This window comes from Musa acuminata, chromosome BXJ2-1 (assembly GCF_036884655.1).
Source record: "Musa acuminata AAA Group cultivar baxijiao chromosome BXJ2-1, Cavendish_Baxijiao_AAA, whole genome shotgun sequence".
Classification (NCBI taxonomy): Eukaryota; Viridiplantae; Streptophyta; class Magnoliopsida; order Zingiberales; family Musaceae; genus Musa; species Musa acuminata.
This window is the reverse complement of record NC_088338.1, coordinates 8,489,134-8,516,763: the sequence shown is the minus strand read 5'-3', so window position 1 is coordinate 8,516,763 and position 27,630 is coordinate 8,489,134. Positions and strand designations below refer to the sequence as shown.

General features: G+C 43.5%; 7 protein-coding genes across 14 annotated transcripts; 4 read left to right on the top strand and 3 right to left on the bottom strand.

Moving 5' to 3' along the window:
• Window positions 1–2,419: 2,419 nt before the first annotated feature.
• LOC103991597 (homeobox-leucine zipper protein HOX13) lies at window positions 2,420–7,691 on the bottom strand. Of its 5 annotated transcripts, none has more exons than XM_018831016.2 (5): window positions 7,276–7,691; window positions 6,995–7,181; window positions 3,385–5,104; window positions 2,922–3,301; window positions 2,420–2,851 (listed from the first exon to the last, which is right to left on the bottom strand). In XM_018831016.2, exons 3-5 carry the CDS (start codon window positions 3,461–3,463, stop codon window positions 2,528–2,530), a joined length of 783 nt encoding a protein of 260 aa, XP_018686561.1. In that variant the 5' UTR covers window positions 3,464–5,104; window positions 6,995–7,181; window positions 7,276–7,691; the 3' UTR covers window positions 2,420–2,527. The 5 variants fall into 5 exon arrangements, with proteins under 5 accessions (XP_018686561.1, XP_009409381.1, XP_064949161.1 ...); XM_009411106.3 differs by having other exon boundaries at window positions 7,020–7,181; XM_065093089.1 differs by lacking the exons at window positions 6,995–7,181; window positions 7,276–7,691 and adding an exon at window positions 6,180–6,371 and having other exon boundaries at window positions 3,385–3,798; window positions 4,993–5,104.
• A 184-nt stretch (window positions 7,692–7,875) lies between these two features.
• On the top strand, window positions 7,876–8,319 carry LOC103991612 (lysine-rich arabinogalactan protein 19-like). The gene has a single exon (XM_009411118.3). It carries the CDS (start codon window positions 7,876–7,878, stop codon window positions 8,317–8,319), a length of 444 nt encoding a protein of 147 aa, XP_009409393.2.
• Window positions 8,320–8,887: 568 nt separating this feature from the next.
• Window positions 8,888–10,159, bottom strand: LOC135598067 (uncharacterized). Its single transcript, XM_065091590.1, has 4 exons — window positions 9,814–10,159; window positions 9,640–9,722; window positions 9,356–9,558; window positions 8,888–9,078 (listed from the first exon to the last, which is right to left on the bottom strand). The coding sequence occupies exons 1-4, from the start codon at window positions 10,146–10,148 to the stop codon at window positions 8,998–9,000; spliced, it is 702 nt and encodes a 233-aa protein (XP_064947662.1). The 5' UTR covers window positions 10,149–10,159; the 3' UTR covers window positions 8,888–8,997.
• Window positions 10,160–11,086: 927 nt separating this feature from the next.
• On the top strand, window positions 11,087–12,978 carry LOC103991632 (E3 ubiquitin-protein ligase ATL31-like). Its single transcript, XM_009411141.3, has one exon. The coding sequence runs from the start codon at window positions 11,830–11,832 to the stop codon at window positions 12,913–12,915; it is 1,086 nt and encodes a 361-aa protein (XP_009409416.2). The 5' UTR covers window positions 11,087–11,829; the 3' UTR covers window positions 12,916–12,978.
• A 2,165-nt stretch (window positions 12,979–15,143) lies between these two features.
• On the top strand, window positions 15,144–16,802 carry LOC103991640 (uncharacterized). The gene is made up of 2 exons (XM_009411154.3): window positions 15,144–16,226; window positions 16,309–16,802. The coding sequence occupies exons 1-2, from the start codon at window positions 15,162–15,164 to the stop codon at window positions 16,699–16,701; spliced, it is 1,458 nt and encodes a 485-aa protein (XP_009409429.2). The 5' UTR covers window positions 15,144–15,161; the 3' UTR covers window positions 16,702–16,802.
• Window positions 16,803–19,083: 2,281 nt separating this feature from the next.
• Window positions 19,084–21,402, top strand: LOC135598778 (root phototropism protein 3-like). Its single transcript, XM_065093084.1, has 4 exons — window positions 19,084–19,339; window positions 19,410–19,479; window positions 19,563–20,729; window positions 20,801–21,402. The coding sequence occupies exons 1-4, from the start codon at window positions 19,221–19,223 to the stop codon at window positions 21,269–21,271; spliced, it is 1,827 nt and encodes a 608-aa protein (XP_064949156.1). The 5' UTR covers window positions 19,084–19,220; the 3' UTR covers window positions 21,272–21,402.
• Window positions 21,309–25,747, bottom strand: LOC135598779 (uncharacterized). Of its 4 annotated transcripts, none has more exons than XM_065093085.1 (6): window positions 25,377–25,747; window positions 23,613–23,703; window positions 23,281–23,456; window positions 22,938–22,980; window positions 22,731–22,839; window positions 21,309–21,645 (listed from the first exon to the last, which is right to left on the bottom strand). In XM_065093085.1, the coding sequence occupies exons 1-6, from the start codon at window positions 25,668–25,670 to the stop codon at window positions 21,564–21,566; spliced, it is 795 nt and encodes a 264-aa protein (XP_064949157.1). In that variant the 5' UTR covers window positions 25,671–25,747; the 3' UTR covers window positions 21,309–21,563. The 4 variants fall into 4 exon arrangements, with proteins under 4 accessions (XP_064949157.1, XP_064949159.1, XP_064949158.1 ...); XM_065093087.1 differs by having other exon boundaries at window positions 22,938–22,965; window positions 25,377–25,746; XM_065093086.1 differs by having other exon boundaries at window positions 23,281–23,453; window positions 25,377–25,746.
• Between the last annotated feature and the right edge of the window lie 1,883 nt (window positions 25,748–27,630).

The window sequence follows — 27,630 nt, the reverse complement described above, 5'->3', positions numbered from 1 at the left end:
TATATTATATCTTATGATTTCTTTGTTGTCGAAAGGAAAATATGGTTGGATAGAACTATTGTTAGGTTAAGACCTAAGACAGAAAGCTTTCATGTAAAGAAAAAAAAAAAAAAAGATGAGAAGACAAAAAATAATGAATATAAAGGGACGATAAGTAAAAGAAAGTAAGGATGGATGAGCAAAAGAAAGAGACATTGGCAATGCAGACCTTCTCATCGGATGATTTCAAGAGGACACCGTAGCTAAGAATTTTGTGTATGCTTCATCAACTTCTCATCTGTACGATGCATATAGTTACATAGTTTGCAAGGTAGTAAGCCCAAAAAGCTCCGAGAGTATGTGACCCCTTCCTCTTCACTTCCTCGTGGCTCTACAGAAGTCATATCTCCTTATTAATGAATTGGCCCTATAAGGAGGCAGACATATACCAAACCAGATGTAATTAATAGATGGAAAGGGATACGATGAGCTTGACACCTAAAGCAAGGATTTCTTGCATTGCATTGCATTCCTCTTGGAAAATATACCAAGGCCATGTTCCAAAAATGGAAAGCCATGGCCACTGTTCTTGAGACCCCAACTTGTTCCAAAAGATGAGTGAGTGCTGTGCCACTTGAGCCTCTCTCAAACCTGCTTTTTGTTTCTCTAATGAGAAAGGTGGGGTTCCATCAGCAAACCAAAGTTAGGGTTGTTGGATGTATGACCATTAAGAGGGCTTGTCCTTAATGGAGGTATAACCATTATTAACTTAGGCTTATATATTTTTAGGTTCATAATCCATGCTCAATATAATCACAAGTCACTTATTCCATAGTTCAAAGGTGAGTATCAAAACCTACTCAAAACTGTTATATCTTGAAATCAAAGTACTTATAGAAAGCATCTACATTTCACATTCATTGTTATCTTCAATTTATTTATTTAAAATACATCCACTCTTTCTTTTTTTTTCGTTGCCTCTCTCATTCTTTCGAATATGCTGGTGAAGATGGAACCTGCCACCCCACTACCTTTGGGGGCTGTCTCAAAGATTTCCTATAAGCAAAGGAGGGAATATAATATATGATGAATTTTTTTTTGTGAAAAAGTTTAAAATTTTTTTGTAAAGCATCTCAATCTTAAAAAAATTTCAGATAACATTTCTAAAATAATTGTTTTACCTCTACCTTCGTCGAAACCACCATCACCTTCTCCTCCCTACGTCGTCTTCGTTGGACCTGCCGGGATAAGCTTATGCGCGGAGGTGCAAGTGATCAAGAGAGAGAGGAGACGGTGGCCAATGGAGCCTACTCGTCCACATGTAGAGAGGATTAACATGTACACAAAGACACAAGCGATCAAGGGAAAAAAGAGGGATAGCCGATAGGGCCCATCCACGCACAGGCAGAGAGGGCAACCAAGGAGATTAGTCACGCAAAGTGGGGTGATCAACGAGCGGAGGGCTATAGTCAATAAAGATAGAATGATTATTTTAGAAAATATTATTTATTTAAAAAAATAAAAAACATTTAAATTTTTTTTCCAGAAATTCATTCTATAATATAACACAAAACCACCAGTTTTATCATATTAAACAACCACCATCTTCTTCACTGTATGATGAATCGATCCCCACTCGATGAGAATTGCACCTCCCTCATCTACAGTGATCGATGGGTCTCTATCTGAGAGACCTGTGTGTTTGGTTCATCGAAACACCCAATTGTTCTCCCCTTTTTTTCTTCTGCTGCTAAACTTTATGACGCCTTTGCGAAAAAAAAAAGGAAGAGCAGAGCGGAAAAGAATTCGAAAGAATACGGCAAAGATGTCTGACGAGCTGTGCTGTGTTCTCGACGAAATCAAAAGCATCCAAACTTTATGCTTTTCTTTCTCTCCCAAACGATCAGCTCTTTCTCCCCCCCGCTTACTGTGTTATGCTCCCTCCTTTTGTCGAGAGTCGACACTGTATGCCAACGCCTTCGCTGCTCTCTCTCTCTCTCTCTCTGTCTCTGTCTTTCTCTGATTCTTTTGACAATTTAGTCTCCTCAAGAAACGAAAAAGTCATGAGCTGCACTAAAATTCAATCGGGTACATAGAGACTCCTCACAATGAACAATGTTCTTCCTTTTATGCCTACTAAAAAATATATTTTTATGATTGGAATCCTAATCACCCTTCTCACGAAGAATAATTTATACTAACTTTGAAAAATACTCCAAACAATCTATTCATTTGCCACATTAACTTGATGTCGTTCTCTATTAAAAGAAGAAACTTTATGTTGTTAGTTTGCTTCCTCCAATCAGACCGATTCCTCTACCGAGAGAGATTGAGATAGAGAGAGAGAGAGAGAGAGAGAGATAGAGAGAGAGAGAACAGAGTTTTTACGACATCATAGTAAGAAGAGAGATTGAGAGAGAGAGAGAGAGAGATAGAGAGAGAGAGAGAACAGAGTTCTTACGACATCATAGTAAATCTAGTTCCATTTACATTTCCATTTTAACATAAGTACGACACAGTAACATCAGTGCTGTGCTGCTTCAAGGACTCAGTCCCATCCTTCAGAGCAGTACCAAGAGAAGACGCTTGGTGCGTCTTCCTCCGATAACAAGCTACTGCAAGGCATCTCCCCGTACGGGAACCCCATCTCATCTTGAGCTGTGCTCTCGAACAAGAAGGAAGAGCAGCGAGACCCCAGTCCGATGAGGCTGTGTTGGTCCAATACCACACCAGAATAAGGACTGGCTTCGTCAAGGAACGCCACGCTTGAATCGGTGTCCGATGTGCCATCTTTGTAGACAATAGCTAGCCTCTTCTCTTTCTCAGCAGCCACTGCCGACCTCGCTGCTAACGCGGCCTTCAGCTCTCTCACCTGCACCACCAGTGATCATCGCAATCATGCAGAGTTCATCATCTATGACAATCCAATGTTCAGTACTCACGTTCGCTTCGAGGGCCTCCTTGTCGCGGCGGAGGCCGTCGTGGTCGAGCTTGAGAGCGTCGTGCCGGGCTTTCAGAGCGCTGTAGTCGCGCTCGAGCTGCTTCGTCTTCCACCGGGCGCGGCGGTTCTGGAACCAGATGGCCACTTGACGTGGCCGGAGGCCGACTTCTTGTGCCAGTCTCACCTTACTCTCTGGGTCTAATTTGTTCTCCACCTCAAAGTTCTTCTCCAGAGCTTTAACTTGATCTAAGCTGAGCCGGCGCTTCTTCTCTCCAACTGACGACTGCCCGTGGGAGCATAGCTCCTCCTCCTCCTCTACCTCCTCTATTCTATCAGAAAGAAGAGATTGGAATCTTTGTTCACGCTTCCCCTTCGCTTCCTCTACAAAGTAACACAAACAAAGCGTTACAAGTTACAAGAATGGCGAGGTTAGCATGAAAGAAGAGCGACTAGCATGTACTAACCTGAAGTAGGGATGGCGATGGCACCAACATCTTCTCCTTCTAGTCCTTCAAAGGAGCCTGAACCGCTGAACCTCTCCATTGGGTTTCAGTGCTTTCTTTCTCTGTTGATTGGCTTCAGAGGTGGTATGAAGAGAGATGAAGTCGGTAGCATATGACAAGGTTTCTTTTTGCAAGGGTTGAGGGAGTGAAGGGCAGGGGGGTGAGATAGATAAACAAGGAGTGGAGGAGTTACTTTGTTTTATGGTACCTCTCCTTTGTCCTTGTTTAGGCCCATAACATCTGCCTCTGAGCTCTCTTTACAGGATACAGAGCTTTCTTTGTGAATCTTCTCTATGTACATCTCTAAGTTTGCTAAGAGCCTAAACAAAGATTTCAGAGAAACAGAACAGGAAGCTGCTGCAGGAATCCATCAGCCTATACATAAAAAACAGCTGAATTCTGATGGTGGTAGGTTTAGAGGATTGAGAGGCTGATCTTAGTAATGAGTGGTGAGAACAAATCCAATGACACCTAAATGAAATGAAAGCTACACTCAGAGTTGGCTTTGTTTATGGGTAGCTAATGCCAGTTTATATAGTATTATGTGGAAGAGGTGATGGTAGATGAGTGGAGGATGAGAGATTTTTATTAATAGTTTTCACCTGTAGGCCCTAAGAAAGCTTTACTTATGTAGCTAAATCTATCATTTTCTTGCGTAAACATCAGGTGCATTATGCTGATGAGATAGGGAAGACACAAAACCATGGCACACAACATTATGCTGACATTCCCACAGCATACATTATGCTTTTGGTATGTCAATGGTTCACCTTCTCCAGCTTTTAACTGTGTTAGCTGTTAGAGCATACTAAGGATTCTAAAATGTTTTGGGTAAACTGTCATATCCTAAAGTCACTCTACATTTTGTTTAATCAATAAAAATAATGATTTGTGTTAACTGCATGAATTCGAAATACAACATTTCGATAAACAAAATAAGATTCTAACAGGAGTTCAGAGTCTATTGAATAATACAGACAATGATGAATTTAAACCATAATTTTTCTTTACATCTGTCATACAGCTTCTCATAAATGCAAGTTATGTCGAGCATCATTATTACCATAAAAAAAATTACATCTTGATCATTGAGAATATCATGTTCTGTGATAAAAATCTGTGATGCATGTATAAAAAAGAATATCATGTTCTGTGATGCATGTATAAAAAGATTGGTATGAGCTGGGATAAAAATCTGTTCCCATTATCTGAAGCAAAGTATATATTTTGTGAGTTGATAAGTACCTAATGTTTCAGTCCAAAGTCCCATCCAATTTGATGTCAGATTTATCTAGTCTTTGCCCTGGCATAATACCTGTGGATAACATTGTTTTGCAAGTGTGCAGTCGCATCATCGCTATGTTGGTTTTGATGGTTAAAGATTTTCCAAAGTAAAATTGGCTGATTAAAGTTTTTTTGTTTACTCCCACCCCCCAAAACAAACAGTGAATCCATTTCAAGCACCAAATCAGCAATTCATAGTTTCCAGTTTCCAAGGAAAACTTTGGTCCATTAGTATCTATCATATAACAAAAATCTACTGAATTCAACTAAATGTTGGATCTCAACTTATCTGGGTTTTCTGCTTCTTTTTCTTGTTGATTGTCAGATGCTCACATGATCTGGTACAGTGCCGGAGTAATGATGCACATGGTCCAGTCCCTCGATCCAAAATCATCAGCTGTATTCAATTCAAATTACTGAGATTCTTCTTTTTCTTAAATCACATAGAGATCTTAATAAAAAAGCTAGCTACTGTATTTTCTATAGCTTTTTGTAGCCTGAAAAAGTTTCATAAATTCCCGAGGCATAAGATCTAAGCTGATAGTTCCAACTTTTCATGGCATGCACAAATGAAGGTTGATTTCTTTCATTTGTATCCAAGAAACATTTAGTGAATAACCATGTAGAACACATACAGCCACTTCAAACTTATTTGCAGGGAACAGAGAGTCATGTATTAGGTCTGGGATTGTGGCTTTCCCTCAAAACTAAAATTTGAGGGTGGCTGCCTTGTGCTATGAAACACAAAATTTCTACCTCCCTTCTTTCTATCAGTTGAATCTCTGATCCATGTCTCCTAAATTTCCTACTAATGAGATTCTTATGGAAAAGGACAATTCTTGAGACCATATCTCCGTAATGAGATTACGATTTGGATCGACACAGCCGATGCCTAAACATACGTATCAGCAACTAATATCAGGTTTGTCCCACAATGCAGCTACCATTGAGCTATTTAAATGAGTCTTATGATATATTTGCCGGCAATTCAATACTGTAGGTACATAACATTCAATATGCTTAAAAGAGGCTATCCTATCTTGTTGGTTTAGCCATGCCATTAAGCTTAACATAACTAGCCAGAAAAAAAGCAAACATCTTCCCATGCTACCAATATCTGGTGAAATTTGTTTAAATCATAAGGTGATAATTGACAGCCAATGGTTGATTTGAAACACAGAAATGCTTAAAGACCATAATTATAATTTATCTTTGAAGATAGTAAACAGTATATGCTCTTTTATTTTGACATGTATTAACCAAAACCTTGGCTGTTTAAATACTACCAAAGTAGCAGCAGCAATAACAGTAGTTTAGCAGCAAACAAGATCAGATATATATGAAGGCAAATGCTCTAGCATGTTCTAACAGGGAACAAGCAAAATTTAGCAATCATCACAATCAAATGCAATAGCTTAAGAAGCTAAATTAGACTGACAAATAAACTGATTTTGCTGAAATTGAGCACCTACACAATCAATAGCCACAATCTAACAAGGATCGTCTCCCTCAGCCGCAACTATCATTTTCTCCCATCTCCTTCTTCTTCCCTTCCAAGTCGGCAAAGCAATCCCAAGTGCAGAAGAAAGCAGATCAAGGACCCTTTTTGGTTCACAATGTCGCAACAACCAATTGCTGCATAAACTTGGAACTACGTGCAGTGCACCAACCATTGACTCTAGTGGTCTAGGAAGGTGATAGATGGGTCTTTCTGCTACATGTCATTGTCATGTTGGCCCCAGGAATCCCACACAGTAGAAAGGCAAAAGCAGTGGTGGGGAGAGGTGCACAATGCCTATGATGAGCCTAAGGACATCTATACATTTGTTCCTCTATATTTTTTACATTGTAGCCTATCATAAGAAGATTTCCAATCTTTTATGATGTGGCAGTGCATGATAAAAAGCTCTTTCAGTGCTGAAAGAGAGAGATGGGTTTGCAGAGACTCCATATAGGGCTGTGTTTAGAATTACTAAACAGGTTTCAATTTTGCAGGAAAAATTTGTATCACATTCCCTCGTATATTTCTCAACCTCACTGAACATGAATCAGAAAACATGGAGATGTTGAAAGGACATTGTCGAAGATGTGCACACACCCCGAGGATCAAACTCTTTAAGCCCAATAATGGCCCATCTATTATGGCCCAATGGGCTACGTATCATTCTCCACTTCTGGTGAATGGAGAGAGAGGGTTTCCTTTATTCTGCCTAATTAAACATTATGCGAAACTAAATTAAAATTCAAAAAAAACATTCTATCATTAGATTATAAACTTGAAACTTACACAAAGCGACGCAAGTATCTATCACCTGCAAAAAGCATGCATTGGTCCGGGAATCGTTCCCGATATCATCACGACACCCCGATCACAGCCGTCCGGTTCGCCGCGGACGCGTGCCAACTCGCCACAGCGCGGTACAGCCATCTCACAACTGTGTGCCAACCTCCCACGTGCTTCTCCAGCTGTCCTACTAAGAAAAGATCGATCGAATCATGTTACCGATCTGTAAATTAAACCTGCATGCCATCTGTCGCCCGTTTGATGATTTAACTTAAACTCACTACCTCCTTCACCCGGGCCCGCAAGTGGATCCCTTCAGCTCCGCCTCCAATCAGAAGCCAGGTAATTTGTAGGGTAACGTCGTTGTGGTACGAATGATCGATCATTTGCTTTCTTTTTTCGATTACTTCAAACGGCTAGTTGGACTTCCTCGCAGCTTCTTCGTGTTCCCCCAACGTTCACATTCTCTGGCAACGTTCGACCGTTCCATCGCGATGGATCTCCGCGTATTAGGCACGGCGACAGGCGGGTGGGTGAATGACTGACTTCGTCCACCAAAAGAAACGCGGAAACCGATGCTTGACGGAATCCGGTAGAGTTGGACGCGCGGACCCGATCGGTCGCCGTCCGCTATTCATCAGATGGCCACCAGAAGCGAAACGGTCTCCCCTCCTTGAACAGCTCGAAACAGACTCCCCCACCAAACCGCCACCGTCATCACCGTCTTAAGGTAAGGAATTAAAATAAAAGGAAATATAATTATATCGAAGCTTCCTTTCCTCTTTATATACCCCTCGCACCACCACTTCTCTCGTCACAGTGGAAACCCTCATCCCGACCTCCCTTGATCTCGATCTGTCTCTCGCCTCTTCCCTGATCTCGAAATGGCGGTCGCTTCCATCCGCTTCTCCGTGCTCGCGCTCGCCCTGATGTCGCTCGCCGTGGTTTCCTTCGCCCAGGGGCCGGCCGCCGCCCCATCGAAGCCCCCTGCTCCGGCTCCTTTGACGCCCCCCGCCGCCGCCCCATCGAAGCCTCCCGCCACGGCCCCCGTGAAGCCCCCCGCCGCCGCCCCCGTCAAACCCCCGGCCACCTCCCCCGTCTCCACTCCGCCGTCACCCGCTCCCTCAGCGAAGACCCCTGCCGCATCCCCTCCCGGCCCGCCGACCTCCGCGAGCCCCTCCGAGTCGCCCGCGTCCACACCGGCGTCGGTGTCAACCCCCCCTGCGACTGCTCCCACCACGCCAGCAGGGGATAGTGGCGCCTTCGCCCTTCCCGTCAGCTGGACCGCTATTGTGGCCGCCGCAGCTGCGGTGGCCCTCGCGCTGTAGATCCGTGGCGGTTCCCCCTCGCGACGTCCCCACTGAACTCTATTTATTGTCTCTATATTAATATTATTATTATTATCATTATTTGTCCTTGGAGTGGAGCGGTCCTTATCATTGACATTTGCTGTACGGTTGGACATGAGCCAGTGATTCATTCTTTCATAAGTTTTACCATTATGCCATTGTCTGCATGTGCTATGATTCATACTTTCGTGAGTTTTACCATTATACCATTGTCTGCATGTGCTATGATTCGAATTCGATCCGCGAGTCGAATAGTAGGAGTGGACTTTGTTATTGGTCATGTGTGGTAAAGATCCAGCTGTGGTGCAGATTGCTAGGAATTGTTTGCAATGCGTGTGGATGAAACCGATGCGTACATGTGGACGATTGCACGCGTACACGAGCAAAAAAAGGGGAAAAACATCGATGAATAATAGTAATTATAATATATGTAAATTATTTTGATTTTATAGCCGAAAAATGAAGCTAAGTTGACGATCATATTATAATTTGGAAAAAATATTGAATAAGTGATCCAATATAGACATTCAATTTTAAAATGCTGATGGATTCCAATTAGACAATTTCAATTTCCTCCATAAAATATTAAATATTTAATATTCAATTTCCTCCATAAGAGCCACCTTTTCGTTCTTGCATTATTCCTCTACCTCACATCTATTTCTTTCCATCTACCTTCTTCCCTGCGTCGACGACGGACTCCAAGATCAACTCCACCTCCTGTTTCACTTCATCCAACTGCACATTGCCATGAATGAACATTGTCAAACTGGAGATTGCTTTTAGAACATTTAAATGGCAGAAAGGAAAAGGTCACACTCCTCAACTGCTTAGTCCAATTGCTTGTACTTGTGCGTGAAGCAAGCATAAATGGACATAGCAAACCTAAACAGATAGATCTCATGAAGTGACTAGGAAGGAGGCGGCTCAACATGCATGTCAACTTCATCTTCTTCCATGTCTTTTCTGATTCAGTAAAAGGAGGAGAAAGTAATTGGTGTGTGGGCGAAGTCACCTTATGAATGATGTCCTTTGCAAGGTGAGCATCTTCTGCAGCTTCTCGCGATACATGCTCGACTGATAACACTGCATCTTTTAGCTTCCCCTCCTCAGGAAGCCTCTCTGCCACCTCCGATGAGACCTTCTCCACAACAGTTGCCACCTTCTCCACCACCTCGAACACTTCTTCCACTGCGTCTGTGACCATCTCCACCTCACCTAATAAAATGAAATAGGTTAAGACCACGTTTCACGGCCTGACGATTGTTCCGAATGCGATCAGAGATAGGATTCCTGTACCTTCTATTCTCAATAAGGTCCTCCATTTCTTTTCCCAGAATGGTAGTATCAGAGTTAGCATAGACCCGAGAACCCATCTTGCCCTGCGACATTGCAATGGTTGAAAGAGGCTTAAAGTCCATGGAGGGTTTTTGCATCATGGTGGGCATGTAAAGAGGAGATGATGATAGATACCAAGTCGAGAGGGGCGATCGAGGTGGAGGCCTGTGCGAAGATGGTTGTCTGACATTAGCGTCAGTGCTCGATTCACTGTGTACATACATCTTTGTGCAATGATTACGTCTCTCTCGATTCAGCGTAGCCAGGCCTTGGGTATGCCGCACGATGATGCCGTGAGAACGAGGTCCATGCTGACCAAGGAGATAAACCTTACGACGGTAGAAGGAAGCCAATGATCTGATCATGGACATGTTGGATGAGCCGCACACAGGAGGACCTCTTCGATGAGGAGAGAGGAGACTCTTGCTGATGCTTTTTATGGGTGTTCTAGAGCAGTTCATATGATGCATCGCGTGCTTGGTGACACCAACAGGCTATGCTCCGACTTCGCCACATTACACCACTTTCAAGGCATTTAGCGTGATGGCAACGGTGAGATGGATGAAGACGCCAAAAACTTCTGGAGAGGAGTATGGATTGGTCATTGGAGTCTTGCAAGGAACAAGGCTGGTGGAATGATAGAGAGATGGATAGATACAGGTGGCTTTTTTTGGGCTTTTCTTGCAGGAAATTTTCCCTTGAAGCAATAAATTGCAGAGTGTCTCGAGATTGTTTTAGTATATCTTATCTTCTTAGGAAAGGCAGGTGACTGCTAAGCTCCATTTCTTGTTCCAGGCAGCAGCAGAAGTATTCAGGGAAGGAAGTTGGAGATGTGTTTCTGAACTCTTATTAGCCTTCCTTCTCACAATGATACATCTATCATAGTTGACAGTAGAAATGGCTCCACTGGCTCATGATGCATGTAATCGATGGGACTTGATCTACACAGTCCCACCATGTGCACATTATTATCATTATTTAGTGTCTGTAATCTGACAACAAAGGTAGAAAATTCCAAACTGGTTTTGTATAGAACAAGTAGGTGTACAATCTCCTTCATAGATGAGCTCTAAACTGGTTTTATAATGATCCTGTCAACATATAGTTAGAAATTTTTGCCTGACAAGAAAGCAGTATTCAATCACGAAGTCAGATCGAGCATTTCTGCTCTTTTGCGTTGCAGATTTGAGCAGACATTTTGCAGCATAAATTAATGTGGCCACTCTTCTTTGATCCAGAAGAAATTAACAGGGAACCACTCTGTCTCAACTGTATCATAATCTTGAGCACTGACATTTGATGCTCCAGCCATTATTAAGGCAAGTGCAGGCCTTCAACATCTTTCTCGGAAACTGGTGCTCGCCCATGGTAAAGGACAAAGCTCCTTCTTTTCCAATCTGGCTATGTTAATTATAGTGGAAGACAACAGAAGTGGTCTGCAATTACAGAGTAAAACATTGTGGCTTCTCACACACTACAGAGGATGTCAGCAGTTTCTGAAAGCTAAAACAGAGCAATAAAGGAAATAAGCTTCTGTCTTATGCATTAAATGAAACCTCTCTCTCTCTCTCTCTCTCTCTCGAAAGAGCAATAAAGAAGGGGAACGTATGCTTTAATGTGTGTCAAGCTCGTCAATGAGTACATATCGCAAGGAACGCTATTTTTGGGCTCGTATTTTTCTCCTTGATCAATGCGAAGGTTGGAGTTGCGCGGCAAAGGCGCGGTCTGCGAGTCACCGTCAAATCTTTCGATCGCTGTGGCGTTAAACATACTCTGTTTTGTTGGCACACTCGACAGGACTCTTCCCTCTGCGTCTCCGCCCCCGCATGCGAAGACAAAAACGCTCTGTTACCTCGGTCCAAACAGGGTTCAGCAAAACCCACCGCAACAAGCAAAGCAATCCAAATAGAAGGCAAGGTGGTGGAAGTGTTTCCTGTACTCGGGCCTTGGTTTGATAGCTGACTCGCGTCCACGGTGAGAGGTGGGGCTTTCATCACGACCGCGCGCATACGTTCGCCGATCTACATTAAAAGTCAAAGTTCAACCATTGACTTCCCTCCCTCTAACTTCACGCCCACGGCAAACCGGCATCTTATAATTATTGCCGCTCCCCATCGGTGCCACCGATCGAACACCTCCCTGATTCCAACTATGGCGACGGCAAACCACCGCCCGACCCCAGCACTCGCCCATGGGACGGCGTCGCTTCCGCTCTTAGTGCTCACTCTGGTTCTCGTCACTCCCCGCTGTGTCGACGCTCAGGCCTCTCAAACGCCCTTCGGCGACAGCCCCTACAGCGGCTACAACGTCAAGATCAACCCCACTATCGCCGCCCTCATCATCGCCTTCATCTGTGGCTTCTTCTTCCTTGGATTCTTCTCCGTCTACCTGCGGCAGTGCAGCTCCGGCAGTTCCAGCGGGACTCGACCCTCCGGGGTTGTGGAGTCCGGCGCGGTCTCCCGTCGCACCGTGCGGCGGGGAATCGACCCGGAGGTGCTCGCTTCGTTCCCTACCATGGCGTATTCCGAGGCGAAGGAGCACAAAAAAGGGGACGATACGCTGGAGTGCGCTGTGTGCCTTTCCGAGTTCGCCGACGAAGACACCCTCCGGTTGCTCCCCAGGTGCTCTCACGTGTTCCACGTCGACTGCATCGATATCTGGCTCGACACCCACGTCACCTGCCCTGTTTGCCGTGCCAACCTCGCCGAGCCGGCGGCCGCCGACTCCATCGCCGCCGCCTGCGAGTCCACGCCTGCGGAGGAGTCCGGAGCGATGGAGGAAGGAGATCTGGAAGCGGGGCGGCCGTCGGTGGGGTACCGGAGGTGGCACTCCACGGGGCACGAGGGGGAGGAGGTAGACCGGTACACGCTGCGGCTTCCGGAGGACATAAGAAGGGAGATCTTCTCGGCAGCAGGGCTCCGGCGGGCGGCGAGTGTGGCGGAGCCACGGGTCCGCGGGGTGGCAAGCGGGAGCAGGGGGTACCGACGGGGGTGGAGCGGGCGGTGGGGATTCCTGCTGCGGACGTTCTCGGTGAGGCGGCGAGCGGATGGGACGGCCGTGGAGGGGTCGAGTAAGAGGGTCTACCCGTCCGTCGAAGCTCCCCTTGACCTTGCTCTTGGAGGAGGGGGGAAGTCCGAACCCATAAAGGAAGGAACAAAGGAGAAGGAGGCGGTGGTAACCGAGTCGCCGTCGTCGTCGTCGTCATCTGCTACCTCCTCAGCGATGGAACGCGTTTAGAGTACATTGTACCCAAAGCCCACATGGTATCGTATTGGTGACAAGATCTTTCTTTGGATTTCATCCTGAGACCTGTCCATAGACCAAGATGATGTGTTGTGGTTGCCATCGGTGTGAATTTTTTTGTGCCAAAAGCCAAATTGTTTGGAAGAAATAGTTTCTAGTGATTTCATATATTTGTGGTGGAAGATAGGAAGGTCAGAAGAATCCAAAGAAAAAAAGTTGCTGAGAGTTGTGAGGAGCTCAGTATATGCCTTTCATCTTATAACTTGAAGAAAAATGCATTTGAGGATCAGTGGTGACTACAAAAAGTCTTGAGAAATGAACTCAAAATACAGAATATGTGTCATCAGAAAAAAAAGTATCAATCCAGGAAACCAAAACTGATGAGTTGATGTATCTGTCCTATTTCTTCCCCTGGAATGGAAATATGATAGAGCTACCATACTACGCAACAGGACAGAAATGAACTTTCTGTGCAGTGTGGTAACTCCCTTACTGCATTTTATGCCCTGCATTATAGCTTGGATAATGACAAGCAAGACATAAATGAAGGAAGCAAGGCTGTATCCAACATTAAGGCCATTAGCAGAAGCTTTTAATCAGTCACAAGGTTTTCTTCTGCTGCTACAGTAGTGCCAGCACATCATTTCCAATCATAAGTCTCAGATGCTCCTTTGGACTTGCTTAAGTGCACTGTCATGTCATGCATATTTACCTAATACACATTTCATCCATACCAACAACTCTAGTGCAATTTTGCCACACCACTCAACAACTCACTAACACTCGAGTAGTGGACACCACCTTGTCTTCCTGATCTCCTTCCATGGTAATTGATGTACAGTCTAGCAAGAAGTAGTAGTTCATCAACCACTTATGGTTGCTTAGTTCTTCCCTCTCTTCAGTGCTTGGCCTCATGTGTTCTTAATTATTCAGAGCCAAAGCCTTTATCTTTCTTGTACATATGAGAAATCCTGTAGTGAAGGTGTCAAGATTCAAACCACCAATCAAGATTGTTTGAATCCCATAACGCTTGCCAACACATCTAATTTGCATTCTGAAACATCTATAATCCCATTTGGATCTGTGTTAAATATAAGTACAAGTCAATGATTCTCTAGAATCTGTATTATAACAAAACCCAACTAATCTTGGATCTCTCCAAACTCCAAAAGCAAATTAATTGTGGTACTCATTCATAGCAGATAAGATTTTCTTAATTATATGAGGAAATCTCTATTCTGTTGAGGAAAATCTTCTCTCCTAATCTGTATAAATAGAAGAGGAATGGGGGTGTGCTCCACATTGTCACTAAGTTAATTCAAACTCTAACACCTCATAAACATGGATTCAGCTCCCAACCAACCATGCTTCTATTGTTAGGATGATTCGACATCGTGTGTCGAATTTTGATTGATCCAAAATAACAATAATATCAAAAAAATTAAATTTTATTTTGGATGGTAATTGAGGATGAAGACCCCATCAAGATTTTTCCTTATCTTTTGGTTATGTTTGAATTTTATTTTTTTCTCTAGAAAATTCAACATATAAAAAAAAAAAGATACCATTGCATATAAATATATTAAGTCCTTTTCCTTTTTTAAATTATTTTTCTTGTATATTGAGATACAGAATCTTTTTCTTTTCTTTTGACTCAATCAAAAGTAAGTCATGAATTCAAATCTTGTGTTTGTCCCTCTTGATCTTACTTAGTATTTTAATCAAATATATCTACACAATACCAGTTAATATTGAAGGATACAAAGGCCAATGCATTGGATCAACATTGCTCATTCCGCAAGTGAGTGAGTTCATTGTGCTTCTTTCTTTCTCCTCGCCTCTTTTTCCTTTCCAAGGAATCGTCGTGCTCCTTTCTAGAAAAAGTCAAAATCCATTCCCCGATCCGGTTGACTTAAATTGCGGCTCACATTGGAGGAGATGTGGTTAATGTTGCACCGTTAGCTCTCGTGGATGGGGATGGGCTCGTGGAAGTTGGACGTGATTCCAAGTCATTGGTTGACTGCTTGATTCCAAAGGATCTCAATGTGGCCTTTGCTTCGTTTGGCCTCGCAGTAATTACAAGTCAGCAGTGGCCACACAATCCAAGACGGAATCTTAAAGAGACGAGCGATGTCAACCCCGAATCCGTCGTTGCTCACACCATATATAGAGAGAGGTAAATCTGCATCTTTGGTCTCCATTCTGTACGTTCTAGTATTTGGGGAGAACTCTGCTCGTCCATGATGCCTTCTCCTTCATCTCATGATCACGTCCTCCGCAGATCTTTCTCCAAGCAAAGGACCTTCCCTCGCTCCTGTAACCACTCATACAGATTCTACATCAACCTACTCATCACCCTCTTCTGCGTCTTCCTCACCCTTCTCCAGATCCAGACTGTGATCAGAACATCGACGGCTCCCTTCACGTTCCCCTCCTCCTACTCCGCATGGCCACTGCTGGCTCACCATGTTCATAACCTAATCGGCGAGCTCGAGCTGAGTCAGAGGTCGACAGACGAGCCACGGGGCAACGTCACGTTCCTCCCCCTCAAGGACCTTCGATTCGCCGAGACCGCCATGGTAGGCAACACTTGGTTCATGAGCTCCGTAAATGACACCAAGGAGAAAGGCGAGGCTGAATACCTCTACTTCCCATCGAAGGAGATGGACGGCAAGCTGCTGTGCTTGGGTGGTGGTAGCGCTTCCAACGGCACCATGAATTCGTATGCTTTGGCACCATCGGAGGCTCTTCCGCCGAACGCCAAGCTGCTTTCAGGGCTGACCTTCGTGTCGGACACCTACTACAGCTACGATAACATATTCCATGGGATATCAGCGTTGGCGCCCTTCGTAGCATGGCACGAGAGGAAGGCCTGCGTCATGCCGGCCAGGTGGGTGCTGTACCAGCAAGGGGAGATAAGAAGAAACCTAACGAGCCCGTGGATTCGGACCTTGATGGAGGCCACCTTCGGTCCGAGCATGGAGATCGAGCAGTTCCGCAAGAGCGACGAGGGACCGAGTTGCTTCGAGCAGGCGGTGGTGTTCCGCCATAACCAAGGAACCATGGGTAGGGAGAGGAAGGAGAAGCTCTACGACTTGCTGAGGTGCAATGCTCGAGCTTACTGTAACATCACCAGGGAAGAAGATGATCTCAAGGCCATAAGGCTCACGCTGCTACTGAGGGTGGGTGCGAGGTCGTTCAAGGATGACGACGCCGTGATCCACATCTTTCGGAGGGAATGCAGGAAGGTGGAAGGTTGCAGGCTCAAGGTTGCCCACCCAAACAATCTAACCTTCTGCGATCAGGTTGGCATCTGTTCTCTCGCATCTTCCGGTTATCGCGTTAACTAGAGAACAGCTTCAGCTATCATTGTCTTGATCGATCCAGGTGAAGCTGATGAGCGGAACAGACATCCTGGCGACGCCACACGGAGCCCAGCTGACCAACATGTTCTTCATGGACAAGAACAGCAGCGTGATGGAGTTCTTCCCCAAGGGGTGGCTGGAGCTCGCGGGAGTTGGCCAGTACGTGTACCGCTGGTTGGCCGACTGGTCCGGAATGCGGCACCAGGGCGCATGGAACGACCCCCACGGCGAGCCATGCCCTCCCGGCCTCACCACCTCGTGCTTCTCCTTCCTCAAGAACCAGCAGTTGGGACACGACGAGGCCTTCTTCTCCAACTGGACCGCGCGAGTCCTGGGCGAGACGAGGAGATACAAGCTGCAGAAGCCATCCACGGAAGCAGCTCAAGAACGTGAAGTCCACTGCAAGTGTGGCTAATCCGCTCACCTTCAAACGGTGATTGGGTAGAAGATGCAATAAGACGCAAGAGTTGATAGAAGATAAGATTTTCTCAGAAATCTTTTATTGTGTCGAGGAAAATTTTCTATTTTGTTGAGGGAAATCCTTTCTCCTAATTTGTATAAATAAGAGAACATGTTAATGTATTGAAGCATTTTTCATTTATTTAATAAAGTTTTTTCACTTATTCAATAAAGCTTCTTCAATAATTGTTCTTATCTTTTATTCTTTTGAGAAAAGCGAAGTTTCGCCCTTGTCTTCGGCCAGCGATCAACACCGTTGCAGTGTAGTCTTCGCTGATCTGTCAACAGTCGGTAGACTTAAGGAGAACGAAGGGAATGCCTGTGCTCTCATAGCAACAGCAATCGCAACAATAGCAGCGATCTTAAATATAAGGAAATCTCTTTATTCTGTTGAGGAAAATCCTCTATTTTGTTGAGAAAAATACTTTTCCTAATTTGTATAAATAGGAGAGGAAACATATATTAAAGTATTTTTCATTTTTTCAATAAAGCTTCTTCAAAAATTATTTTTTATCTTCTATTCTTTTCTTCTAAAACTACTGTGGTTACAGATGAGTGTGTACGTACGTCCTCTTGCCTTCAATGCTGGAAAGCCTAATTCCAAGTTCCCTTTGTTGATGCTCCTCACACACACATGGGCAAAAGGTCAAACCCTCCACATCTAATTCTGTGGCAGGCAACTCATAAATTACTGGCATTTTGATCAGAAGGTGGTTTAAAAGATGCGTGCACACTCCAAGACTGTCGTCCAGATCCTTTAGCACGATTGCTTGCTTCAAGAATCCAAACGAGTTACAATAGCAAGGTCAAAGCAGCACATTAAAAATCTGATACTGCCAAAAATGATGCTCTCTTCTTCATCCTCCTCATGGAAAGCTCTCTCTGATTGATAACCAGGGATCATGTGATAAGTGAGCTTGCTTCACTTGTTCCTAGAAAGTCAACCCTCCTTCCCTGTTGTTCCAGTTTACTTCGTTTCAGCTCGATCACATGGAGTGTAAGGCTCATGAACCGCGTGGTGTCAGACCACGCTTCATTACTCCATTGCTTTTAGGTCTCGTTGCAGCAGCTCATTGGTGTCAGTGGCTCGGATTCCATTTTGCATGACATGTAGTGTAATGTATTTGAGATCACAGAATGAGGTACTCCATAGACAAGAAGAGAAAAAGTAGTGTAAATGCATGAGATCACAGAGTCATTGTAAGAACCCTAAACAGAGCAAACTTGCTCGATGCTCTTCCCGATGAGTAGGTCAATCCTAATTTTCCATGTATAACACGTGAGATGACAAGCAGCTGCTGCTTCAGGTCAAGATCAGGGTGAATAATTTAGTGTCGGATCAGTAGACTTGCATATCCATCTTGTTTTTATCTGTCAAAGATTCGAGCAGCAGTAAAATAGCTGTCTCTTGAACTCGGAGCCCATCTCATGGTTGGATTCTCTGATCCTCGCCAAAGTTGAAAGAGAAATCACATTGATCTCTCTTACTGTAATGCTCTTCCTCTTTCCAGATGATGAATTCTGTTTCTTTGTTCGAAGGTCATTACTGGAATCTTAGACAGGAACTGAGGGCACTTACCGTATGTCGAGTGAGATTGAACTGTTGATCCACACAATGGGAATGCGTCTGCAAACCAATCAAACTTGGCAGTGTATCCCATTATTTGCAGCCCATGCTTTGGTGGGGATGACGGTGCCCACTTGGAGGAAACATGAGTCGCCATCCTTTGGGCAGAGCATCTCTGTCTGACCAAGTTGCAATGCATGGGCTGGGCTGCACCCTTCTCACAGTGCCACCATTCATGGCAGATCCCTTGATCAATCGGTATCCAAGGGTGTTGTGCTCTTGCATTACGGATCAAGTGTGAGATAGATGGAGGGAAGAGAGAGAGAAGAAATAGCATGTTCATTCACCATATATGCCAGCAAATGATTGGTTGCAGACTGGATATAGCATGAGAAAGAGACTGGTCTGCAGCAGAAACAAACAATGATCCTACAGTGGATGACAGCATATATATCATCAAGCCTTCCTCCAAACAAATACAACAAGTGAAACATTAAGTGCAAGAAGAGAGGGATCAGAAGCATCCCATGATCCTGCAGCCTGTGAGGTCATGAGATATGACGACCCTACAGCTACAGCCCATGTGATTGTTTCCTAATTCCCTTATATTAATATGGACCCAGAAATCTACAATTAATTCTGTCCTCCTCACTCTTCCTCTGCATCTGCTCCGATGTCTTCTTCCTCCCCAGCATCATAACTGCGTTTGCCTCCACAGCATGTGATCCTTGTGTTTAGTTGCTCTACAGTTTCATCAACTGCATCTCACAGCTACTAAGATGAATACCAGATTGCTTGGAACTCATTTCCTAGCACAAACAGCTGCAAGTGCTTCATGTCCTTTAATCAAACTAGTTTCTTTCTAGTTCCATTTTTCCTATACTGGTGCAATTCCTTTGCACATTTCAATGTGGGATCCCAAAGTTGAGTCATGCAGTGAAGACAGAGCTTCCTATGAAGAATCCTTCGACCGCGACGAGGTTGATGATCTCAAGATGGATGGATTCTTTCTAATAGATAACTCCTGGTATGTATTCCTACCTCATAAGCATACTGTTCTCCGTGATGGCAGGAAAGCTAATGTATTGCAGCTTCAGGTATGTCACCGATGACAACCCCAGCGATCTGCTTATTAGGGTGGGAGGCACCAATTTCCATCTGCATCAGGTTTGTGATGCTTCACACAAACCTACTGTTTTGTTGCTCTTCGAGATCTTGACTTGCACTGTGCTTCTTGTTTTCATTTCAAGAATCCTATGGTCTCGAGGTGCGGAACGGTGAAAGGGATCATAGAGGATTCTTCAGGAGGCTCGGAGTTGAGAGTGATCGAGCTTGATGACATCCCCGGTGGCCCTGACGCGTTCATGCTGGCTGCAAAGTTCTGCTACGGCTTCGCCATCGATCTGACGCCTTCGAACATCGCCGGCCTACGGTGCGCGTCGGAGTACTTGGACATGACGGAGGACCTGCAGGAGGGGAACTTGGCGGTGAAGACAGAAGCTTTCCTCAGCTACGTGGTGTTCTCGTCCTGGAAGAACGCGGTTGCGGTCCTCAAGAGCTGCGAGAGCCTGTCTCCATGGGCTGAGAACCTGCAGATAGTGCGGCGGTGCAGCGAGTCCATCGCATGGAAAGCTTGTGCCAGGCCGAAGGAGATGAAGAGAAGCAGCTCAACGTGGAGCAGCAGCTCTGAGGAGAGAAGCCCAAGAAGCGATCTTCTGCAAGCTCCCACACACTGGTGGTTCGAAGACGTATCGACGCTGAGAGATGATCACTTTGCGAAGGTCGTGACCGCCATGGAACTTAAAGGCATGAGGTCGGACTTGATCGGCGCAGCGATCATGAACTACGCTTCAACTTGCCTCCCCGACCTCTGCAAAAGAGCAGCAATTAATGCTGATGGCAATCCAAATGCTCAAAGTCGAGATCGACGGCTCATTGTCGAGAGCCTAGTCGCCATGATTCCTGCTACCAAGAATTGCGTCCCTTGTACCTTTCTGCTCCAGCTTCTTCGAACGGCGAAAACGCTGCAGGTGGAACCTGCAGCGATCGTGGAGCTGGAGAAGCGCGTCGGAATGCAGCTGGAGCAGGCCAACCTGCCTGACCTGCTCCTTCCTTCCGATCGCGAGAGCGAGGCGTTGTACGATATCGATCTGATGCAAAGATTAGTGGAGCATTTCGTGGATCAAGAGAGAACAGAGATGTCAGCCTCAGAGAAGCATGGATATGGAGTTTGCTCCGGTCCCATCCGGACCAGCTCGAAGGCGAAGGTGGCCGAGCTCCTGGATGGTTACCTAGCAGAAGTGTCAACGGACAGGAACCTGCCGCTGGCCAAGTTCAAGGTGTTGGCTCGAGCATTGCCGGAATCGGCGAGGACCTGTGACGATGATCTCTACAGAGCAGTTGATTCATACCTCAAGGTAATAGCTCGAACTCTGATGGCTGTTCTTGAATCAGACATCTCATGCCATCGAACCCGATCATGAAGCAGGTTCATCCAGCGCTCGCCGCCCACGAACGCATGCGGCTTTGCCAGGTGATGGACTGCCGGAAGCTCTCCGTCGACGCCTGCGCGCACGCAGTGAAGAACGAGCGCCTCCCGATCCGATTCGCCATCCAACTGCTCTTCTCGAAGCAGGTCACGATGACCGACTCCATTGCTGGCTCCTGGATCGAAGGAGCACATTCCATGATTCCTACGAAGCAGCGGCTCCTCCTCCAGAGAGATCCACGTACCCAGTGCTCGCAGGAGGGTTCGGTGGCAGCGGCGGAGGTCAATAAACTTAGTTTTGAGTTGGAGAACATGAAAGCCAAGCACTCCGAGCTCCGACGGGACATGGATGGGTTGCACAGGGCGTTGGAGGAGATGTCTTCGTCATCGTCGAAGCCCACAACGCACTCATCCGTGTGGGCTCGGGTGGGTAGAAAACTAGGCATCCGTGTGGGACTCTCGAGTATGTAGCAGCACACAGAGGTGACATGGAAGTGTAAGACGATCGTAATGCAAGTTGCTAATCTTGATGATCAATCAAGGGAAATATGTACATTGAGCTGCAATGTGAATAGACAACTAACTAGTTTATATCCATATTTACAATGTCATAAATCTGGAGAAATGGCCTCCCTTCTTGCAGGAGGAGATCTTCTTTCACGTCACTAATTACACAGTATTAAGAATTTTTAGCTTGTTTGATGCCCACAAAAAAGCCTACTCTTTTATGTTCTTCCAATGGCACATCATTCAGGTAGAGTCATCAAAACAACTTTGATATAACGCGACAAGAGGACCAGAAGGCTACAGATGCTGCCCTGATTATTGCTGGATTCTGGTATATCCTGAAAGGTGAATAGAAACAATTAGCAATTAGCATAAAGCAAAGAGAAAATGTTAATGTGACTTTGTTCATAAAAGAAAATGCAGTACATTATTAATACAAGTGAACTCCACCAAAGGTTGCAACAAATTACCAAATAGAGTATTTTGTGTTTAACTACGTTGAAAAAGGAAAAACATGGTGATAACTTAAAACAATTTGCATAATAAGGCCACCCTCTCCTACAAAGCTTCTTAAATGTCAACATTTTAATAAGACTATACTAGAGAAAAAGAATTCTATATGAAGCTGCTTATAGAGAATTAAGGTAGTGGTTTGATACTGACACATACATTCACATTTCAGTCCCACCCATCTCACCCAGAAAATTGAGGTGGTGTTTTAAGAATGCCACATACCTCCACATTTCAATCCCACCCATCTCCTAAATGGGTTGCACTAAATGAGGCAGTCAGACTCATCTTCCAAAAACTTTTACATCAATGGTGTGGATGCCTTAGCTATAGCCAAATAGAAACTACCCACATCATCTATAATTTTCTCCGAACAACTACTCATTGAAAGTGTATTCTCCTACGAGCACACATCAAAATAGGTAAGCTTCAAGCTTTTAGAAAATAGAAGTTAATATTTGGAAATAAGCACCAAAAAGCTGAAACAATCAACAGACAGAATGGAGCAAGACATCAGCTGATTTCCCAAAGATAACCACTATCACCAATACCAATGGATAATTATTTTTCCAAGAAAAAGGAAAGACTCGCTTAATAATAATATACAGCTGTCCTGGACAAAATGATTCTATGCTATATTTCAACATTTTTCTTTGCAATATTATGATCTAAAAAGACCAATGAGAGCATATGCTTTTACCCCACAGAGCTAGGAACATATGTTTGTGAACCATTTACAATGGGCAGAGAGGCAAATGCAACTGATACCAGCTTTCCAGGTAAAAGAGCACGTCTATTCAAACTATGGAATTTATGGTTTCAAAGCAAGGTTACTAAGAAACTACTCATATAGTAAGTGTTATTAAAGCAGTGACTCGAACCTTCAAATAGTTGCAAAAAAGAAGCCACCTACCCAATAGCAGTTGCACCCCAAGAAGCAACATTGTAAATGACTTTGCTTCCATCCCATGCCTTCTGAAGCTTGCTCTTCTTCTTCTTTCCAGAAAATGTTTTGCATAGGGCTAAAGATCCACAAGAAGAGACAACAAGCATCATAAGCAATGGTTTATTACCCTCTTGTAGTCCATACAGAGAGAAATGCACATTTCAAATAGCTCACCATCTTGAAGCTGATTTGGAGTTAATTCCTGCAAAATAAAATCCTAGCAATGAATATACAGGCAAAGAGTTAAGACAATTACTTTGACAAAATCAAGAAAGAGTAAAGCATCCACAATGGACAAATTAGACTAACCATGGCCACAACATTTCCAATTTACGCAACTGTATTTGCATTCATAAGAAGTTTTAGCTAAGTAATTATATACAAAAATTTTCCACACATGATCTTAAAATCATGCTTTTTTCATAACTCGAAGATGTACAAACAGAGAAAAAAAAAGACAAATATTGCAAAGCAAATACGCAGGGGACAGTCTTTTATAAGATGGCAATCTACATACTTTAGTTTGCTTTAGTGCTAGTAGGTAGGCAGCCATGAAGGATGCTATGCCATCCACAATGTCCTCTTGCCTGACAAGAACATAATCATCTTGGTCTGAGTCGTTCCCTTCATCAACAGGCCTATCTTCCCGCAAGTCTGCGGCGGTAATCACATCCCAAGATGAATCATCATCTGCTATAAAGAGAAGATATCTTTTGGCATCATTCATAGGTACTGGCATGTACAAAATAAATTTTGTTCCCTTGGGAGAGGAATCTTTCAGGATGCCAGATGTAGAAACTTATAAGCTAGAAATTCACTGAAAGCACAGATCAATACAAGATAGCTCACCATGAACATTATTGCAAACAGATGTCTGGATGCTTCCAAGCTTTTCAAGGAAGTCTGGTGATTCAACTTTCAACTTGAGAAGTGCACATAGCTGCAAGACAAAAGACAAACTACCAAAATTACACTCATCAAATCACTATAAAAATAAAGCTACCAGATTGCACTGGGCAGTCAAAAGCTGCAAGAGTAAATGAAAACAGCCACATCAATTGTTCACCAGACGGTGACATGTTAAGAACATTCTACATGCTCTCAATTGCCAATGCCACTTAAAATAACAGCAACATATGATATCATGGACAGCAATAAATCACTACAAAGGCCATAATCCTTCAGAGTCCTTAGAAGTTCATATTCAAACTTTGATGCAGTAACAATATTTTTTATCAGTGACAGTAATCAATAAAGTTCCTTTACTGGTATCTCACAAATTCATGTTCTTGCACTTTGGCAAAATAGGGTGATGGATTCATCCCAGCATGCTTTTTCATAGACAAAAATGATGAAACAATAAAGAACACTATCATTATAAGAGCACATAACTTGCATCAACCATATGGTATGAAAGATGAGTCAATACTTAGACATTCACCATACCCGTGGGAATTTATTTTTATTTTTCCCAACTGTACATTGATTACTGCCAAAAAATTGTTAACACAACATATTGGCATGGAACAGAAAGTTACAATGTACTACAAACTGGCACCTGCAAAGCACATACTAACAAATCATCAAATTACAAAGTTGTCTTGTCATAGTTGCACAGTTGTTTCTCCCTATATTAGATAAACAGCACACATTTAAAGTTTGTAACACCTTATTATCATTTATTCGGCATCGGAAAAGGGAATCATGTAACTTTTCGTGGTGGGTGATTTTGCAAACCACTGAAGAGTTGAATTTATCAAATTAACCAACAAAATACAGGATCAATGATGTGTAGGCATGTAATCATGCAAACATGGCATCAAACTGATATACAAATACCCATCTAAAATGAAACTAACTAGATAACACAAGCTTTTGTGGATCAAATTAGATTATATAAAAAAGTCTACCTCTATAAGTAAACAGACTGTGACATCATTCTGTCACCATTATATATGAGCATCGAGGACATGTAAAGAACAAAATGGTCTAAGATATCTCATGTTTTTCTCTTGGGGAAAAAAAAGATATCTAATGTTTATGTAACATCCCAAGTTGCAGAGCAAGCATCAACAAAGAACCACAGAAGATTAAAAGCTGATTTTGTGCTCTTGCCTTTTAAAGTTCAAGTAATGCCTTCGACAGGACTATAGAAATGATCCCATTTCAAAATTAATAGATTGGCCATATACAAAGAAGATGAACATGCTTGTGCACGATTCCCTCGTAACAAGTCAGTTAAATTCGCAAAGTTGCCTAGAACTTATGAACTTTGATCGACAAGCTCCAAATTCTCCAGTGTTATTTTGTATGAATCCCAACTTTATATTCGTCAGTGGACACACAAATCTAACGAACGGTAACCCACTGCAGCAGTAAGTGCAAGCACGATGACGAACAATAAACTGACATCATTCCTATATACAAAAAGAAGTGATTAGACATTCAACACAAAATGAAAAAGAAATTTCGCCATCATTGTGCCAAATTTACAATCTAAACAGCTAAGATTACACCAGCATTCCCCTATTCGATCGTCCATCTCAACAACTATGATTTATAAACGGGATCCAATCAAAAGTCAGTAAGAATCCGAACAGGTCCCACCCGTACCTCATCGTCATCGGCATAGGCATAGGCATTGGCATCGGGATCTGCTGCAGATTGAGATCGCGGTGGCGATCCCTCCACCTCACCAGCCGCTACCGCCGCCTCCCGTGCTTCGCCCTCGTCGTTGGGATCGCAATCAGGGGCCGCGTTCTCCAACAATTCCATCGCTCTTTTGCAGTTCTCGAGTACCACCTCGAGGGCCCGCCGCTTCACGCGGACCTGGTCCTCGTCCGTGGCCGGCACGCGGGGGCGCCTCAGCCTCGCCGGAGCGGTGGAAGAGGTGGCCTCGGCCTCCATCTTGCCCTAGTAAAGTTTAATGGGGAGAGAATTAATGTCTTTCACGTCTCTATGCCCTCCTAAATTTGCTCATCATCGCAGGGGTTGGTTTTATTTATCATTATTATCGAAAACATAATTTTCCCCGGGAAGTCTTACACGCACACGTCTCCGCACGTGCCACCCACGTTACTTCTGTAATAGGTAACGTTTGAGGAGTGAAAATTAAGGCGTGGAATAATTATTGGTCAGAAGTGATGAACATGCTTTTCCTACCAAGACCCCTGCGTATTGATAGGACTACCCAAGACATGGGTCCCGAAGACCGTCCCCATTCCCAGTCTCCTGGCAGGTAGGACAGTCGGGTAGACTGCCCTAGGAATCGTATAGGTTTTCTGGCGCAACCTGGAAAATTGGTCTCATCCCTAAGCCTAAACAAATATAAACAAATTCTCCATCGAACTTTAAAATACTTTTATGATTTATACGAGTTCTTTTATGAAGTTAGATTTTGAACATGTGAACTGGATGCAATTGTTTGCCACCATCTTTACTGATAACGAATTCGACAGACATCCAACTCACCTTTTACCCATCAAAAAGTCTCCAATTGGAAAAAATTTCCCGATCTCATAAAATAATTTATTTATTATATATACTATTAAAAGATATACTATTCCAACTAATAAGATCATTTAATCTCATATTGGTTAAGAAATATGGGAACTAATGACTGTCCGTTAGGTTTCTCTTATCCTTATACTTTTTGAAACTCACATGCTCCAAAAGAACAAAATCGTAAACTTCAAATCCGATGACATGTAACACACACATGACGGGCAACATATCTATCCATTCTCTTCATCATTTTTTGGAGTGTTTTTTAAAGCATCAATTCTAAAAGAAATTAATAATCACAATAGCGTAAGTTAAAATAATAATAATATAACATGAACTTAACGTTCAAAAATCTATAGTCCATTTTTTCTATAAATTTCAGAAATAAACTATCTTGTCCACTGCCATTAGGATTCAGTATCCTCGTAGATTAATTCCCATCAAGTGGATGGACGACTCCAATTCAGTATTTGGTTGGGCTTTATTAGGTTAGGCCCTACCCAACAGTAAACCTTATTAAGCCAAGAGAGCCCAAATCGAACATGCATAAAGTCCATTGAGATTGTCTCGTCAATGTAGCAATCTTACATTGATGAACTAAGATATTATTAAGATATATAAACAACTATCGATGTTTGTTAACTATGTTTTATGATATTATTTCAGCTAATATTTCGAAAAGGTAAAAAGTCATTACGAAACTTACCTTCTAAAAAGTTAAGATATATATATATATATATATATATATATATATATATATATATATATATATATATATATATATATATATATATATATATATATATATGATAAAAGAACTAATATTATTTATATATAATTTTTACTGATTAGTTGTCACCCGATCTCATAAGATTAGCGAATTAGACACGCATTAGACGCTATTAATTTGTTACTGTCCAACCTGTCTTAACAGGCTTACCGTAACAAACGATCCTTAAACCCTTCTAAAAATAATCTCCCAAAACCAAACTGTTCTTATATGTACATAACAACAATCTTCTAAAAATAATATATTATACCAACGAAACTAATATATTATCTTCGTTCCACTATATTAAAGAACGCATGCATCTCTCATACCACTCTATCTCCGCCCTCTTCCATCGTTCTGCATTCTCTCATCCCCTCGGAAGCTCCCAATTACTTGCATGAGCAATTCTTAAGATTCGAAGGGTTTTGGGTTGGAAAACATTACCTTCTGGGTTTGGTCCACCGGGGAGGCCGAGACGTTGAGCTGATCGCTGGCATCTCCACCGTCCATCTGTTTGAACGGCACAAACGCATGATGGAATCGCTACGCTCCAAGAACCTATTGCTCCTCTGCCTCCGATCTCAAAGCACG